This window comes from Hirundo rustica, chromosome 2 (genome assembly GCF_015227805.2).
Source record: "Hirundo rustica isolate bHirRus1 chromosome 2, bHirRus1.pri.v3, whole genome shotgun sequence".
Taxonomy (NCBI): domain Eukaryota; kingdom Metazoa; phylum Chordata; class Aves; order Passeriformes; family Hirundinidae; genus Hirundo; species Hirundo rustica.
The window spans coordinates 116,829,417-116,846,169 of record NC_053451.1 but is presented as its reverse complement, the minus strand read 5'-3'; the positions used below and the strand labels follow the sequence as shown (position 1 = coordinate 116,846,169).

The 16,753-nt window shown below is 42.1% G+C and overlaps 1 protein-coding gene across 1 annotated transcript in view; it reads left to right on the top strand.

The window, feature by feature from the left end:
- The first annotated feature begins 621 nt into the window (after positions 1 to 621).
- TTC3 (tetratricopeptide repeat domain 3) overlaps positions 622 to 16,753 on the top strand; it is a 39,174-nt gene continuing 23,042 nt past the window's right edge. Inside the window, exons 1-14 of the mRNA XM_040055283.1 lie at positions 622 to 772; positions 2,080 to 2,165; positions 2,395 to 2,489; positions 3,455 to 3,517; positions 3,990 to 4,044; positions 4,731 to 4,893; positions 5,128 to 5,173; positions 6,483 to 6,612; positions 7,822 to 7,876; positions 12,154 to 12,214; positions 13,479 to 13,545; positions 14,947 to 15,063; positions 15,347 to 15,484; positions 15,985 to 16,068. Of these exons, the coding sequence (XP_039911217.1) occupies positions 622 to 772; positions 2,080 to 2,165; positions 2,395 to 2,489; positions 3,455 to 3,517; positions 3,990 to 4,044; positions 4,731 to 4,893; positions 5,128 to 5,173; positions 6,483 to 6,612; positions 7,822 to 7,876; positions 12,154 to 12,214; positions 13,479 to 13,545; positions 14,947 to 15,063; positions 15,347 to 15,484; positions 15,985 to 16,068 (1,311 nt within the window). The remainder of the gene's footprint in view (positions 773 to 2,079; positions 2,166 to 2,394; positions 2,490 to 3,454; positions 3,518 to 3,989; positions 4,045 to 4,730; positions 4,894 to 5,127; positions 5,174 to 6,482; positions 6,613 to 7,821; positions 7,877 to 12,153; positions 12,215 to 13,478; positions 13,546 to 14,946; positions 15,064 to 15,346; positions 15,485 to 15,984; positions 16,069 to 16,753) is intronic.

Below are 16,753 nucleotides of genomic sequence, written 5' to 3'. Positions count from 1 at the left end.
TCTCCTGCACAGCTCTGAGCCGAGCTGAAGGAAGAGACGGAGTTCTCAGGTTTAGATTTCTCAAGGTTACATACTTCGTTTATTTTTTCTTATTTTACAATTTTCTCGGAGTCCGACAAGATGTTCGCAGCTGCATGGATTCCTCACGTCTCCCCCCGAGCTGGGCTGTCCTTATCTTTTATACTAATTACTACGTTATTTCTTGTTTGCTATTTCTTACCAATGTCTATCACTATTACTAAAAAGGTCATCTTTACTCTGACCCAATCCTCACTAACTACTTTGTGCCACGTCAATGCAGAAATGGAGTGAGGGAAGGAGAATGAAGGAGACAACGCCCCAGATTCTCCATCTTGTCCCCATTCACTTCAATGCTAGAAACCTAAAACTACTATTTTCTCATTCTGTGATAAGCTAAACTACTATTTCTCACATTCTTGTGGCCTGTAAACCTTCTCTCAGTGTAGGAAGTTTTTCCCATGGACAAAAATCAAATCCAGTGTCTCTCTGAGCCCTGGGCTGGGGTCCCAGACCCCCCTGCCCAGGTCCCTGACCCTCCAAAGCAACTAAAGGAATGCCCTGGACTCCAACAGGTTTTTTTTTGGCCGGAGTCAGGATTGAATGCTCGAGGCGGGGTTTCGCGTTTGGAGGCAGGCGTTTGTTAATTTTTATCTGTATTTTACGGTCTCACGGACCGTGAGTTCTGCAGCGCTTTTAACTGAACAGACTGAAAAGTGGAGCCCTGTCTCCTCCTCTGCAAGGCCTTTCAAGGGTAAAGTGTCCGATTAAGGAACGCAGGCGGCTCAAAACTCAAAATATTATTTTCTCCGCGGCCGCCTCGTTTGTGGGAACAAAAAGATAAAAACTGCTGTGGAAAGGGAGTTTTTGTGTGGGTTTTTTGTGTGGGTTTTTTGTGTGGGTTTTTTGTGTGGGTTTTTTGTGTGGGTTTTTTGTGTGGGTTTTTTGTGTGGGTTTTTTGTGTGGGTTTTTTGTGTGGGTTTTTTGTGTGGGTTTTTTGTGTGGGTTTTTGTGTGGTTTTTGTGTCGTTTTTGTGTCGTTTTGTGTGTTTCCAGACCCTCAGGTGATGCTGCCCTGCTCTGGGAGTACCTGAAACCACCCCAATAAATCTGAATTTCCTTTTTCCTTCCCTCCAGAGGACCTGAAGCCTCCTCAGTGGCCCAACTGAATTTTTAATTCCCCTCCCTGTCCCATCCACTCTGGGAAGTGCAGGATGCTTTTGGAGAGCCCTCGATCAGGGTGGCTTTTGAGGGCAAACCCTGTGAAGTTTTTGGTGCCCTTGTGGTTTTCTTGGCCAGAAAAACTCCTGGCTCCAGGTGGAAGAGGCTGATGTTTTCCCTGGGAGAGAACATCCAGGAGGCTGCACTTGTCCAGTTTTTCTCTTAATTTATCAGTTCACAACACAGGAATGCAAAGCAGCAGCAGCAGCTCCCTGTCCTTAACCCCACAGGAATCCCCTCTCCTGATTCCATTTAAATTATTTTTACTTGAACCAACCAGCCCTGGCCCGCAATGGGGACTTTTCCACCCAATTCCAAAATCCCACCCAGCCCATGGAGAAGAAGGTGAAAAAGAAGGACTCAGCCTCTGCCCTAAATCCTCCACCTTGCTTTCTCTCTATTCCTGTGTTCTAAACCCTTCAGCTCTGAGTTTTGCCCCCTGTGCTGTCACACACTTCTATCCCAACTGCACAGCCACAATCCCAGTGCTGTCACTCCATTTTGGGAGCTGTTCCACGGCCTCAGGTCAGTGCAGGGTTTGCTGGGGGCTCAGCACAGAAACTCTGGAATTCCCTGTGCCCGGGGCTCCAACATCTTCGCTTTTACAAATCACGAAATCATTCATGTTCTCCTTTTCATTCCGGGCTTCTCTGAGGGTCAGGAATGAATTTGGAAGGCTCCTGGTGGCAGATTTGTTACAATTATTATTTTGAAGGCTCCTGTGCCTGCGTTTGTGGCATTTTTTCCCTCCTGAGTCTGGTTTTGCTGGCAGGCACGAGCAGAGCAGGGTTTTTAGTGGCAATTCCTCACCCTCTTGTGTTCTCTTGAATTTTGCCTCCAGGGGCATCTTGCATCCTCAGAGTGGCGTTGGGTGAGCGGGATTTACTGGAGGATTTTAAAGCTCTGACCTGTGAGAGCTCCAGGAAGGTGAGAGAAGCTCTCAGGATGGGTTTGGATTTTTTTTTTTTTTGGTTGGGGGGGAGTTCTGATTATCAGGGATTGTAAAAAATACCCAAATTACGGAAGAGAAGTGTTGCGAAGGCTCGAGGTGTTTAATTCTGGCATAAATATTTCCCTTTACTGTGTGAAATAACGAACTTTAGGCTGCTGGATTAAATGAGTCGGGTGGGTAAGTTGTTTGTGCTTGGTCTCACAGAAAAGTGAATTCCTGAAGCAGAGAGGAAATGCTGAATTTTCCCAAGGAGCCCTGGCCTCTGCCATCGTGTTTTACACCAAAGCCATGGACTTGTGGTAAGAACTGATCCCAACTTCTTCACGTTTCTCCTCATTTTGGACAATTTTGCATCAGCCGCTTCAGAGGCCAAATGATTTAAAAAAAAAAAAAAAGCCCCATAACTCATTTTTCTAATTTTTTCCCTGTTGATGCTGGGGATTTTTTTGTGTTTTACTGCTCCGAAAGTCCTGCTAGGATTTGAAATGACCAAGAGGAGGAGGAGAAAGAAAACCTGCAAGAAAAAGAATCATTTAAAGAAAAAACCGCTTCGGGTGTTTGTCCTCGAAAGACTCATTTGCAAATATTGCCAATATTTGCCGTTATTTATCTTTATTCCCGTGATGCAAAAGGAGTAAAGGAGAGCAAATATTTCACTGCCTGCTCTTGGCAGCTCTCAGCCTTTTATTTCCTATGGAAATCCTTGTTTAATTTCTTCCCTAAAGGCATTTCCTGAAAGTCTCTGGAGACTTTCCCGAAGGGAGAAAGGGATGAAATGGGATTTTTTTTTTTTTTTTAGGGTCTTTTTCCCCCTTCCCTTGGTGCGTTCCCCATTGGTGCTGTGCTCATGAAAATGCTCATTTTACTCATCCTGGTGCCTGTAAAATACAGGAAAATTGATCCAATCCCCCTTCCCACAGAACCACGTTGTGCGAGGAGTTGGATTGTTCCGTTTCGAAGCCTTTGGCTTTACAGTTACGCCCTGAAAAAGATCAGGATAAATAATTGGATTTATTTACCCCCCCTTTTAGCCACGCCACGCATTTGGATCAATCCATTCCTAACATTCTGTGAATAAATCCATTTTTACCATTGTAAGGAGCATTCCCTGTGACAGCTTGGGAATCCCTGGGGGATTTCTGTGCGGGGTTTTTGCGGGCAAGTCTGGGGAAAATGGAATTTTTATTTTTTTTTTGTTCTTCTCCTCACCGTTTTCTATTGGGATCCCCATTATTAACCCTTCATAATCTTATTTTTTTCCAAGGCCTGTAAACCACCTCCTGTATGGGAACCGAGCTCTGTGTTACCTTCTCACCAGGCAGTACGAGTGAGTAACCCCTGAAATGTTGGGCTGGGCTGCTTTCAAAATAAATAGGGGAAATTCAAAATGAGGGACGTTTCAAGTAGGGGAAATTGAAACCAGGGGGCATTTGTAAGAGAATTGCAATTTTTAAAGCTAAAACACTAAATGATTTCTGCCTGTGTGCCTGTGGTTAGTTGGGATTGTGGATTTTCTCCATCCTTGGGAGTGTCCAAGGCCAGCTCAGACAGAGCTTGGAGCAACCTGGGATGGGGGAAGCTGTCCCTGCTCATTTTGGGGTGGAAAATGAGATTTAAAGTCTTTTCCCACCCAAACCATTCCACAGTTGTGCGAGTTTTATTCAATTTTGTATTTTTGTAAAATTCGAATTTATTATATTTGTATTTATGCTTTTCACACCAGCCTTGGGTGTGGTTTTTTGGTTTTTTTTTTGAGTAATAAATAATAAATTCCTCTTCTTTCCCCTCCCTTCTCTCAGGAAAGCTGTGATTGATGGGAAAAGAGCCATAGTCCTCAAGCCTGATTGGCCAAAGGTTGGTTTCTTACACGTTCCAAAATCAGCTTTTTTTTTGGGGGGCATTTTAGGGCACGATGAGAGCCCAGAGCTGGCTTTTAATGAATGAACGCAGAGCTTTGGTGACTGAGAATTCTGCCAAGTGCAGTTTGCTTGGGTTTTTTTAGGTTTAAAATGATATTTTTCAGTGTTGGTACGAGGTGCTTGGCGCGGGTAAAGAGAAGAAAACGTTAATTATGTTGTGAGTTATCAGAATGCTTCAAAAAAAAAAAAAAAAAAAACCAACAAAACAAACCATGTAGGATGTTAAAAAAAATAATTCCTAGTTAATGTCAGCAGGTATTTCCCAATATTCCTGGCCTGAAGGAGGGTAAATAAGGGATACTTAGAAAATAGCAGAGTAGCTGAGATTAGGGGGAAAAAGCAAATTCGCTCTTTCCCAAAGCAGGGGAAAGTGAACAAAAAAAACCCCAAATACCCCCCAAACCCACCTTTTTGCACTCTTTCCAGTGATTCATCCCTGCCTCACTCTGCTGAGCCGTTCAAAATCTGATCCTTCACCAGCTGAGAGCGCTTCACTTCGTGCATCCTAAACCAAAAATTCCGCTTTTCGCTGCCGCTGCAGCAGCTTTTGGGTGGAAATCCTTCTCCTGGGTGTTGCTAAAGCCTTGAAATGTCATTTTTTTGGTTTTTTTGTCCTGCCAGGGTCACCACCACTACTGCAAAGGCCTGGCGCTGCAGGGCAAAGCTGATCTGGCGCTGGAGGCCAACAAGAAAGCGCAGGAGCTCTGCCAGAATCACCCCGAGGGGCTCAAGGAGCTCGTGCAGCAGTGTGAAAAACTCAAGATAATCGTGCGAGAAACCCCTGGTAATCTGCTGGCTGTAAAATCGGGAGCTTTTCTTATTTATAGGGCTAATTCGTTTCCAGTTTTTTAATGAAAAATTTGAAATAGATTAATTTTAAAATACTTGTTTTCAGGTTTTTTAATTTTTTTTTTAATTGAATTTAATTTATTTCAGATTTTAAATTTAGCTCGTTTTTAAATTTTTAATTCGCTCCGGTTTTTAATTTAATCCCAGTTTTGGGGGGTTTTTTTTGTAGGTATTAAACATAAAGAGAAGGTGAAGAGAGTTCTGAATGAGAGGAGGTAAGGAATTGGCGAGTTGGCTTTGCTTTTAATTGATTTTATTTTACATTAGCAATGTTTGGTATAATGTTTAAGTGCTGCATAATGGGGATATTGCATAGATTTTGTTGTCTTATCAGTTGATAAAAATGGAAGTAACGAACTGCTCAGGAGTGCTGAGGGTTGCTAAGAACCAAATAAACGTGAATATCCAAAGCAGTGTGGGCAGCAGGGCATTTTTAACAATTAATTGCCATTATTCATTTATAAGAAATGAATTTAAATACCTAAATATATAAATTTAGTCATTCAATTCCAGTCCCTTTTGTAGAAAATATTGTTGGGCTTTTTTTTTTTTTTTTTTTTCTGTCACTGCACTTTTACACAAGATTGGATTGTGCAGTTTGAAGATGAACTCTTTTAAAATGGGATTGCACACCTCTAAGAGGGCTGAGATTAATTTGTATTAATCTGGGGTTTTTTGTATCATATATGTGTAAAATACGGGGAAAAGGACAGGATTCTCTCTTTAGTTTGTAATAATCTGTTTTTTTGTGTCATATATATGTAAAATGTGGAGAAAGGCCCAGGGTTTCTCTCTTTAGTTTGTAATAATTGTTTTTTTGGTGTTGTACACGTGTAAAACACGGAGCAAGGCACAGGGATTTCTCTTTAGTTTGTAATAATCTGCATTTTCGTGTTGTACACGTGTTAAAGGTGGAGAGAAGCACAGGGATTCTCTCTTCAGTTTGTAATATTCTGCATTTTCGTGTCATGCACGTGTTAAAGGTGGAGAAAAGCACAGGGATTCTCTCTAGTTTGTAATAATCTGCATTTTTGTGTCATGCACGTGTTAAAGGTGGAGAAAAGCACAGGGATTCTCTCTTTAATTTGTAATAATCTGTATTTTTGTGTCATACATGTGTAAAACACGGAGAAAGGCACAGGGATTCTCTCTTCAGTTTGTAGTAACCTGAATTTTCATGTCATACACGTGTTAAAGCTGGAGAAAAGCACTGGGATTCTCTCTTTAGTTTGTAATAATCTGTATTTTCGTGTCATACACGTGTAAAAAACACGGAGAAAGGCACAGGGATTCTGTCTTTAGTTTGTAATAATCTGTATTTTCGTGTTGTACACGTGTAAAACACGGAGAAAGGCACAGGGATTCTCTCTTTAGTTTGTAATAACCTGTATTTTCGTGTTGTACACGTGTAAAACACGGAGAAAGGCACAGGGATTCTCTCTTTAGTTTGTAATAACCTGTATTTTCGTGTTGTACACGTGTAAAACACGGAGAAAGGCACAGGGATTCTCTCTTCTCCCACAGCAGATGCTGCACTCACAAATCCCCTTCAAGAACCCCCCAAGAGCAGAAAGGAGTGGAGAAAGAGAAGAGGAAGAAGAAGAGCCAGGCTGAGCCCAAACAGCCCCAGGGTCCCCAAAACCACAGTGCCAAGGTGAGCTGCAACTGCAGGAATTCCATCTGCAGTCCTGCATTTTCCTGGGGTATTTCCTTCCAAACCCTCTGCAGAAATTGGGATTTTTCAGGAGGTGGGAGGAGGAGGAGATGACCACTGTCGTGTTTTGGCTTTTAATTTTTTTTTCTTTATTTGTGGCTCTTTTGATACGAAATTAATCATAAGCAGCTATTAATTTAAAGAGAGACTTGTGCCGTTTTTGTTGTCTTTGCTGCTGTTATTGTAAGATAAGATAACAAATGATGATTTATATATCATACATATAATATTAGATATAATTTATATACAATAGCTACTATACCTTATATAATATACACTATAGATAATATATGCAATATACATCCAACACATGCCATATATAAGCCATGCCATATACATTTAGGCAATATATGCATCTGTATATATTACATATATATAATATTAAATACATGCATACATACATATATGTAATATGTATGCAATATATATCGAAATATATTCTGGCATTATTCCTCAATGCAATATAATCTATATAATATAGTATTGATAATATATAATAAGAGAGAGAATTGATAATGTATGTGTTTATATATTACATATATAGAGTATATATTTAAACCGTATATTTTGTACATCTAAAATATGCATTATAATATTGTAATACCTATTTATATTTTATAATTCAGCCCTGCCAAGCGCAGGAACTGCTGCTAAATAAAGTGAATTTCCAGGCAGGCGGGGCCAATTCCAGCCGAGCTGTTTGTGCTCTCCGAGCAGGGGGAGGGACCTGGGCAGTGACGCAGCGCCGGGAAAACGAAACCAGAGCAGGAGGGCAGGAAATGGAAATGTTCAAGTTTGTTGGCACAGAAAAAAACAGGCTGGGGAAGGCCCCAGAAGTGCTTAGGGGTTTTCTTTTATTTTCTCCCAGAAACCTCTCTGCAGGTCTGGAAGTTTGGCTTCCCCCAGGGGGAATATTTCTGTGGGGAACATTTCTCTTGGCAGATTTGGAGATAATCTAAACTGGGACAAACTGGGGAGGGAAACCATTACAGAAGCACGTTGATGAATGGGATTGTTCTAACCCAGCACGTTTTCATTTCTTTCCTTGCTGAGGGGTTTGGGGTGGGCTTTTTGGTTTTTATTTTGCTTTGTTTACATGCACTGAGGGGGACGGATCCGAGTTTTGTAATCTGATGTTTTTGCCATCAGGTGACTGAGCCCCAGAAAACAGAAGGCAAAGTTTCCCCGCCGGAGCAGCCTCCAAGTGAGTTGATTTTCGCTTTTTATCAAGTCTGAGGCACTTCTTCCTCTGCTGCTGCCATAACTAATAAACAGAAGTGTGTTTTCTGTCATTTCCACATCCATAAGCAATCATCTTCTACGAACTTCTTAGTCGCTTCTGCTTTTCTGTCCTAGTTCCTCAATGCTTTTGTAATTTGAGTCTCCTTGACTGAGTTCAGGATCGAAACTGGAATTAAAGAGGAAAATCTGAGTCACAGGCTGGAAATGCTTTCCCTCCCCCTAAGCCAGGATCTGAAAGGATCTAAATCAAGGAAAAATCCATGTTTTCAATATTTACAATTAATTTGTAGTTAATGAAAGCTCCATCAGAAAACAATTCTGCAGTTAAAGAGTGGAGGGGCCACAAATAGTGGATTTTTAGCTGCAGACTTCGAGAGGTGTGGGATTTCTTGCTCATGTTTGGGGTTTTTTAAATTAATAAATCATTCTATCGAGAGAACTCCCAGCCCCCAAAACTCCCCCAGTGCCTGAGTTACTTTTATGCACTGAAAGTGAAATTTCTGAGCTTCAGAGGGAAATCCTTTCCTGAATTTTCCTGGGGGATTTTTTTACCACCTGCTCTCACTTTGGTGCCTTTTCCTGGCATATTGAAAAACCCGAGGAGATGGCAAAGCACAGAGCGCTTGAAAATGGGATTTTAGGAGACCACTGAAGGTGGGCATCAGAAAATAGTTGGAAATGAGCAGTAAGGAGGAGTTATCCTGATGCTGTGAGCTCTGTGAACCTCTGGAAGGGTTGAAGGATTTCTTGGGAGGTGGGAAATGCGGGGAGGGAAATGGTTTTTGTTGGAAAGATGTCGAGTGGTGATGGAGGAAGGAAAGAAGACTTTGCTTCTGTTGGCAGAGCTGTGATTGTTCAGCCTGGAAAGGGTTTTGGAGCTGCAGAGGGACAGGGGACAAGTGATGGAGGAGCAGGACACAGAGGAGGATTTGATGGGATGCTGGGCAGGAGTTGTTCCCTGGGAGAGTGAGGAACTCCTGCCTTTCTAAATCCCTTCTCCAGGAGGAGTCTGGCTGTGGCTGGATCCAGGTTTAGTGCCAGACCTGGGCACAGCTTTATGCCCAAGCCTTTCCTGGGGTGGAATTGATCCTTTCAGTGTGAATTTGGGTGAGTTTGTCCCTCAGGATGAAGGATGGCAAACCCAAGATACTGATAACTGGTGAAACAAACCCTGGTGGAGATAATGATGGGAGGAAGGGATTTTAATCAGTCTGTTACACGATGTAAGTGGCTATAACTGATATTTTGGTGCATTGCTCGAAGGCTCCAGGGAGACCTTAAATCCCTTTCCAGGGCCTAAAGAGGCTCCAGGAGAGCTGGGGAAGGGCTTGAAGCCAGGGCTGGAAGGACAGGACACAGGGAATGGCCCTGAGCTGGAGGAGGTGCTGCTGATTCCAGCCAGAACCAAACTCCATACCCCAGGCTGAAGGATTCCAAAAGAGCCATTCCTTACCTTTAGTGCTGAACACCCCCGGAGACCTCAGCACCACCGCTGGAATTCTTTTCCATGGCCCCGGAGGCTCCCTCACGGCCCCGGAGGCTCCCTCACGGCCCCGGAGGCTCCCTCACGGCCCCGGAGGCTCCCTCACGGCCCCGGAGGCTCCCTCACGGCCCCGGAGGCTCTTTGAGGGCTTCTCTGGGGTTGTACTCAGGATTTCGAGTTTCCTTCCCCTGAGCTCCTCTTTGGGTGTGTTTTGTTTCTGGTTTTTGTCCCAACCCCTCCCCGTAGTCCTCACTATCTGCTCCCCACCAGGTTCCAGCTGTGTTCAGCACCTTCTGCGTTCTCTCTGCCATTTCTTTTATCTCCTTGGCCAGAGTTGGGCTCCGAGCTCTTATCCGGCACCTTCAGGAGGAGCGCGAATTTCCCTTCTCCCGTGTGGTCCCGGGGATGAAATTGGGCAGGAAATTAGAAATCCTTCCCCGGGAGGGGGTGGGGAGGCCGTGGCACAGAGAGGAGGGGCTGGAGAAGGGGGCAGGGTGGCTGATTTTCGGAGGGACCGAGGACGGGAGGAGCGGGGATCGCGCTGGGAGAGCCCCGGCGGCTCTCGGCCAAAGAGCGCGCGTCGGCCCGAGCGCGGTAATTTCGAGCGGCTCCCGTTCAGCCCGTGCGCTCCTGCTTTATTTTCACGGCTTTATTTTCACTTTCTGTTCTCCCTGCCTCTCCCCTCTCCTTCTGGAGAGCGAAATAATTCGATTTGAAGGGAGGAGGAGGCTCCCGGTGACTGGCTGGCCTCAGTTTGCTGTGGGTGGAGAGGAAGAAGCTTTTTTTTTTTTTTCTCCTCCTTTTTGCCTTTGTTCACTGGACTTGCAGGAGTTTTAATGGAAAAGAACTTAATGCCACATTATATTCTCGTAAAGCTGTTGGCCTTTTTGATTTCTTTTTCCTGCTACTTCCTATTTTTGGTCTTCATGTACTGTTTCTTTGAGCTCGTGTATATTTTTATTAAATACCTTTGGTCGCTCCTAATGGAAGGCGCTAGGAAAAGTGATGCTGCTTCTCCTAATATTTTTAAGTGTTTGTGGGGTAAGTAAATGGTGTTTTCTGTGGAATTAATACATTTCCTGAAGTAATTTAACTGTAAATCAGCTGGGTTTGCCCGCTGCCTTTGTTTAGAAGCTTTTTTTTTTTTTTTTTTGCATTTTAAAGTTGGGTGTTGCGGGGGAGGAGTTGTTTCTGTGGGAATTGTTGCTGCGGTAATTTTTTGTTGAATGGCTTTTGAAATTGGATCACTCAGGGAAGAAAGAATGCCGATCGATTTCTTCCGTGGTTTCTTTGCTCTTCGCTTAAGATTTTGTTGTTGGGTTGGTTCCTTAAGGGAAAGCAGCACGTAAAACGAAGAAAAAGTGAAATTTCTCCGCCTTTGGGCGGTTAAAGGATGATGTGCCGGAGGTGTTTGCAGGCTTTCAGAAGGATTCTTACTCTCCATCCTTTCAGTATCTCCGTTGGGAGGAACTTGTGGTGATTTTTCGTGCAGCTTTGGAGTTCCCACGTGTTCCAGGAGTGGTCCTTCAAATAATTCTGGACGTGTTCAGTCAGAGTGATTCCTGATTTTTTTTTTTTTTTGTGCTGACTCATTTCAATTCCAGCTCATTAAGGAGCTCTTAATGAGCAATTGCTCGTGGCTTTGAGTGCCCCTGGGCAGGATTGAAGTGAGGAATGTTCCTGGGCCACCTCCCCTGCCTGCAGGGACAGCACCCAGGGCTGCATCTGGATTTTTCCACAGTCTCTTGTGTTGAAAACCTGATTTTTTTGGTAGTTCAGCATAACAACAACCCGGTTACCCAAAAGTTTCAATCCAGGTGCTGGATTATTTCTCCTGTGGGTGTGTCCGAGGAGAAAAAAAAAAAAGATTTTGCCATTAATGGCAGGAATTCCTGGGTTTGCCCATCACAATGAAAGCATTAAAGCACATTTCCTCCTCCCTTGCTGCTCAGGAATTGTTTGTTCAGTCACTGTTCCACAGCAGGCTCGGAGCTCCGCGCTTTGGAAACGCTTCACTGAACTGGGTGTGAAATTGGAGAGTTCCAAGGGAATTGGTCTCACCTGATAAATCCTCCCTTGGTTTTTGTCATCCAGTATTTCCTCCTTGATTGCTTTTGTGGCCAGAGCCGTTTGTGTTTATGTGTTTATTTACATTTGAGATTGACAGGCCTTGAATTTAACTTTAACTCAACTTTAACTCGGGGGTTTTGAGGTGGAAAATTCGTCCTCATCAGTTGTTTTCATTAGAAACTTGGACTTCCATAGGGATCTGTTACTCCCTTGGAAAATTCTGATTGGTCACCGATAGTTATACCACAAAATCCCAGACAATTTTAATACAAAATATTGCATAATATTATCGTATAATTGCCTAACATACAACGTGTGCATTCTAATATATAATACATAATTATATGATAATTAGAAATATATATATGTAAATATTATCATTTCTGCTTTTACAGGACAAAATGATTTCTTTAGCCTTTAATAATCACTATTTTGTGGAGTCAGGTCGTAACTTGCAGGATTTTAAGATTCTTCTATTTGTTTGAAACCTTTCCCCTTCAGGATTTTATTAATCCTCTATATCCTGTTGAACAAAACTAAGATCAAATTCATGGTTTTTAGTTTTGACCTTGGCAGTTTTTAAGATCCGCAATTTATAAAGCCAGGTGTCAGTTCCGAGTGCATTTTTCCGTTTGCTTGTTCTAGGCAATGATCATTTTGTCTAAAAATCCTTTTCCCCATTACAGACCAAAGTCAGCAAAACAAACAAAAGCCAAAACCCAAAACTAGTGACAATGGAAAGATGAGGTAAGAAATGCTATTTAATTTCAGATTGATCATTATTTTGAGTGGTTTTATGTAAGATCATTACAGCTCGCATTCGCTGCTTGCTGATGGCTTTGTGTAATTTTTTACATCCTGACAGTGGAAGTCCCCCAAATTCCAGTTTTTCTACAGTTATTACTTGAAAACTGAGTCTCTTCCGTGCCCAGCTGAATTTTATTAAATGAAGGCATCATTTGAATATTGGCTGTTAAACCAGAGGGGTGCCAGGAGTTTTGTTGCGGTTGTCACATCCAAATTTACAGCAATAATTGTAACTCACTCTTATCTCCTTTCCAAGGCCACCTTGCACCAAAAAAAAAATCTTCCCTGAGCTCAGAAAAAAGATGAAATCTGGTTTTTAAAGTTTTATATTAGGAAAGGACTTTGCCTGGAGTCCTTTAGATGGGTTTTTTGGGCTCCAATTTTCACTTAAAGCACAATCAGAAGTTAATTTTCGCTTAAATCACGATCTGATTCTAAGGCCAGGGTTACTCCTGTAGAACAGGAACGTGAATGGTTGTGGTTAGGGCCAAAATTGAATTAATGGAGGTAGAACTATAGATTTTTAATAATAAAAATATATATTTATAATATTGATGCTTCCACTCCAAACAGGGTTTATCAGAGAGAAATAAATTCATTATTTCCAGTGGTCCTGGGGTTTTTTGGTTGTGTTTGGGATGGCTCAAAAACGTGAGGGTGCAGCAAAATGGGATTTTTATATGGAAATAGGCAAGTTTCCATGTAAACATGGAAAATGTATGCATTTTACCTGGAAAATTTCCATGTAAAAATTAAAGACTTTTTTTTCCAAGGCAGATTCCTGGTGCAGAGGAGCCCAAGCCTTTAGAAAACCTGATTATTCCCAGTCCTAATCTTAAGTATGTCCACAACCCCAACTTTCTTCTAATCAATATTTATTTCAGTACAATCCTGTTGTTTTCCCATAATTTTTTTTTTAAATTTTTTTGATTGCCAGGGTAGGCAGGAAAATGGAAATTTTGCCACAGGAGAGGTCATTTAACTGAATTATCAGTGGCTTCCTTTTCCTCTGACTTGAAGGAGGAGGGATATTTTCATTTACTGTGGAAAAAATCCTCTCCAAAGCAGCTGAACCAGCTCCAAAATTCCTCCTCTGCTGGGGGGAGTTGATCAGACCTAGGAAAACCCAAGTTTATTGAAAATAAATGGAGATTTAAAGCACATTTACAAACCCTTGGTGCCCCTGTCCTGTTTTTTTTTGTAGGGATAATTTGGATTTGAAGAAGGAGTCTAAAGCCGTGGAGGATAAAAGTTTCTCTGCTGTGCCACAGGTAATGGGAATTCAGCCTTAAATTGGAAATGTTCTGTCATTTTTTAAGGGGAATTGCACAAAATCTTGGTTGATTCCAAAATCTGACTCTGCTCTGCGTGGCTTTGATCAGAGGCAGAAATTCTGTGCTTACTCTGATTTATTCTGTCCTTTTCTTCTGGTTTCTCTTTCCTTCTCCTGCTGTAAAACCTGGCTGGGATCATTCCAAAGCTCTTCCCAAATTTCTGCCTAAATGTTTTCCAGTGGATTTTGGTTGTTGGTTATTTCCAGTTTAGAAACATCTGGAAATAACCAGTTTTGTGGAGTGGCTGTTGGAAACACAATAAAATTCCTACATTGGCGGGGAAATTCTCCTCCTCTGGTCGTGGCACCAATAAATTCCTGAATGTGCATAATCAATTCTTCCACCCATGTTAATTAGGGGATATAGATACCAAAAATCTGTTCTGATTAAATACATCACAGGACAAAACTGAATTTGGGAGGAGGTGCAGGTTCTGCCTGCACTGAGACTCCTTATTTCCCTTATTTCCTATAAAATGCCTCTTTTTGTTTTGCTAATTCATTGCCGGTGTTGAAAAGAACATTTTCATTCATTTAATCTGCTTTAAATGTCACGTAACTTCCCATTAAACAAATGCAATTTATTCTGTTCTACAACTGCACGGGACAGCATTAACCCAGGAGTTTCAGGAAATTGAAATAAATCTTCACTATTTACAGTCCCCCTGCAGATTTCAGGAAGCATCAGTAGTGAAAACAAAATATAAATTTGACACGACATAGTAACAAATAAAAGAGTCAAACTGGACACAAGGTGTTGCAGGAGGAAATAATTCTCAGCTGTTCCAGAAACATTTGGCTACAAAAAGCGAGGAAAAGCAGAAGTGTCCGGGTTGTGCTTTCGGGGTTTTTTAATATGGAAGAAGAATTAAAATGTGCTCTTGGGGTTTTATTATATGGAAGAAGAGTTAAAATGTGCTCTTGGGGTTTTATTACGTGGAAGAAGAATTAAAATGTGCTCTTGGGGTTTTATTACGTGGAAGAAGAATTAAAATGTGCTCTTGGGGTTTTATTACATGGAAGAAGAGTTAAAATGATGCTTGAACTAAAGTTGCAGCTTTCTGGAGGGAAATTCAGAATAAAATCTCGGTTTTGAAGAGATCAGGAGCTCCGTGAAAAATCTAATCCAAGAGTTTAATGAGAGTGCACCTCGTTTGCTGTCCCAAACGTGAAATTGTGCTGAGGCATTTCAGGAGGACGCAGAATTTCCGCTTGGCTGTCACAGGAGTGTTTTAGCAAACTTTTCTTCCCCAAAGCAAGTGTTTTGCTTTCTTTTGAAAGCTAAAAAAAAAAAAAAAAAATTAAAGAGGAAAATCTTGTTTTCTTTTGAACGTTGCAGGTGGATTTAAATCCAGATGTAAACCCCCTGGGGCTGGAGGGTGCTGGAACCTCGCTGGACAGGGGCAGACCCACTTTATTAAACCTGCTGAGAGCCATGAATACTCCGGAATTCACGGTGAGCTGTGAGAAAGGACCCGGGGTTCGGCTCAGAAACTCCAATTTATGCATTCATCACCCCCCTTCCTTCCCCCAGGGCAATCCTGATCGGTGTGTTGGCTGCAGGGCCGAATGTTTTCCCTGCAAACTGCGGGGCAGAGGGTGGAAAAACGTCCCAACAGCAGCACAGGGCGCAGAGTAATTGCCAAAACAATCGTTATTTATTTTAAAAAAAAATCGAAAAAAAGGAGGGAAATTCTGGTTTCTTCTGGGCTTGCCTGACTTTGCCTGCCTAATCCCAGGTGGATTTTAACTCCCTGCCAGAGGGTGTGACGGGCCTGGCTCGGGATGGCTGCAGGTTCCTGCTGGAGCAGCGGTGCCACGAAGCCGAGCGAGCCTTTTCCCAGCTCCTGAGCATCTTCTTCGACTCAGGATTTCCGGTAAAATGAGCCCAAGTCCCTCCTCCCTGGCTCTGCTGGGGGTTTCTGCCTCCGGCCCCCTGTGCCACTCCTCCCTTCCCACAAAATAATCGTGATTCCATTGAATTGGTGGCTGCAGAGCCAAGGATTTGTGGGAGCGCTCCGCGCGCGCCCGCGTTTCCGAAATATTCCAAACTGAGGTTCTTACAGTGATAGCAAATGTTTGGATCAAGCACTGAGGGCTTTTTTTTTTTAGTAAAAACACCCTTGTTGGTCGGACTTGGTGTTCTTCAAGGGCTTTGCTGTGGTTGTCAGATGAAAATTGATTTGTGGGGGTGAAGGGTGAAAAGGATTTTGATGGCAAATCCTGCGAAATTTGGTGTCTGTGTGTCCCAGCCCAATCAGCCCCTGGCCCAAAAGTCAGCCTGGATTTCTCTTCATTAATTTACAGCGTTTTAACCATCTTTTTCTTGTGCTGTGCCCGTAATTTGACTGTCTCTCTTTTTTTCTTTTTCCTCAAGTACATGAGGAATATTCTTAATATTAATTATGTTATACTGTTCTATGGACATGCCACTGCCCTCCTGGGAATAGGGACTCCTGAGGTAAGAGACGAATTTATCTGTATTTTTTATTTATTTTTTTAATATATATTTATATCGTTTATGTGTGGTTTTATTTAAAATTTATTTTAGATTTTTATTTGGATATATTTATTTTAATATATTGTCTATATTGATATATTGTCCATATTGAGATATATATCCATATATCGCTATTACCCATATATCTATATATAGCGATTACATATGTATATATATTTATTTATTTGTTTTTATTTATTTTATATTTAAATACTGCCTAGCCCAGGCAGTTTCCCATCCATTTTTTTTGTATCTTCCTGACTGAAAAGCTGAGAGAGGGGGAAAGGAAACCTCAGGACACATTTTGGAATCGTGCAGTCGAATATCTGGGACTAAATCCTTGATGATTTGGGATGAATTAGGGTATCAAATAAAATCTCTCGGTGAGCCTTCAAATGTGCATCAAAGTATCAAGAAGTTTTTTTTTATTTCTGCTCTGCACTGGTGTTTTGAACATAAATATTCTGCTCCTAAAACAAGAGCCAGGAATTGCTTTGGCTTCTGGAAAATGCAAAACCAGCACTGGAAGTTGGGGGTTTTTGGGGTGTTTCTTCCTGCAGTGTTTGGTAATGTTCAGTGAATTTAAAACCAGCTGAGCTCATTCATTCAATTCCTTTATGTTACAGCAACTCCATGTTTACAGAAT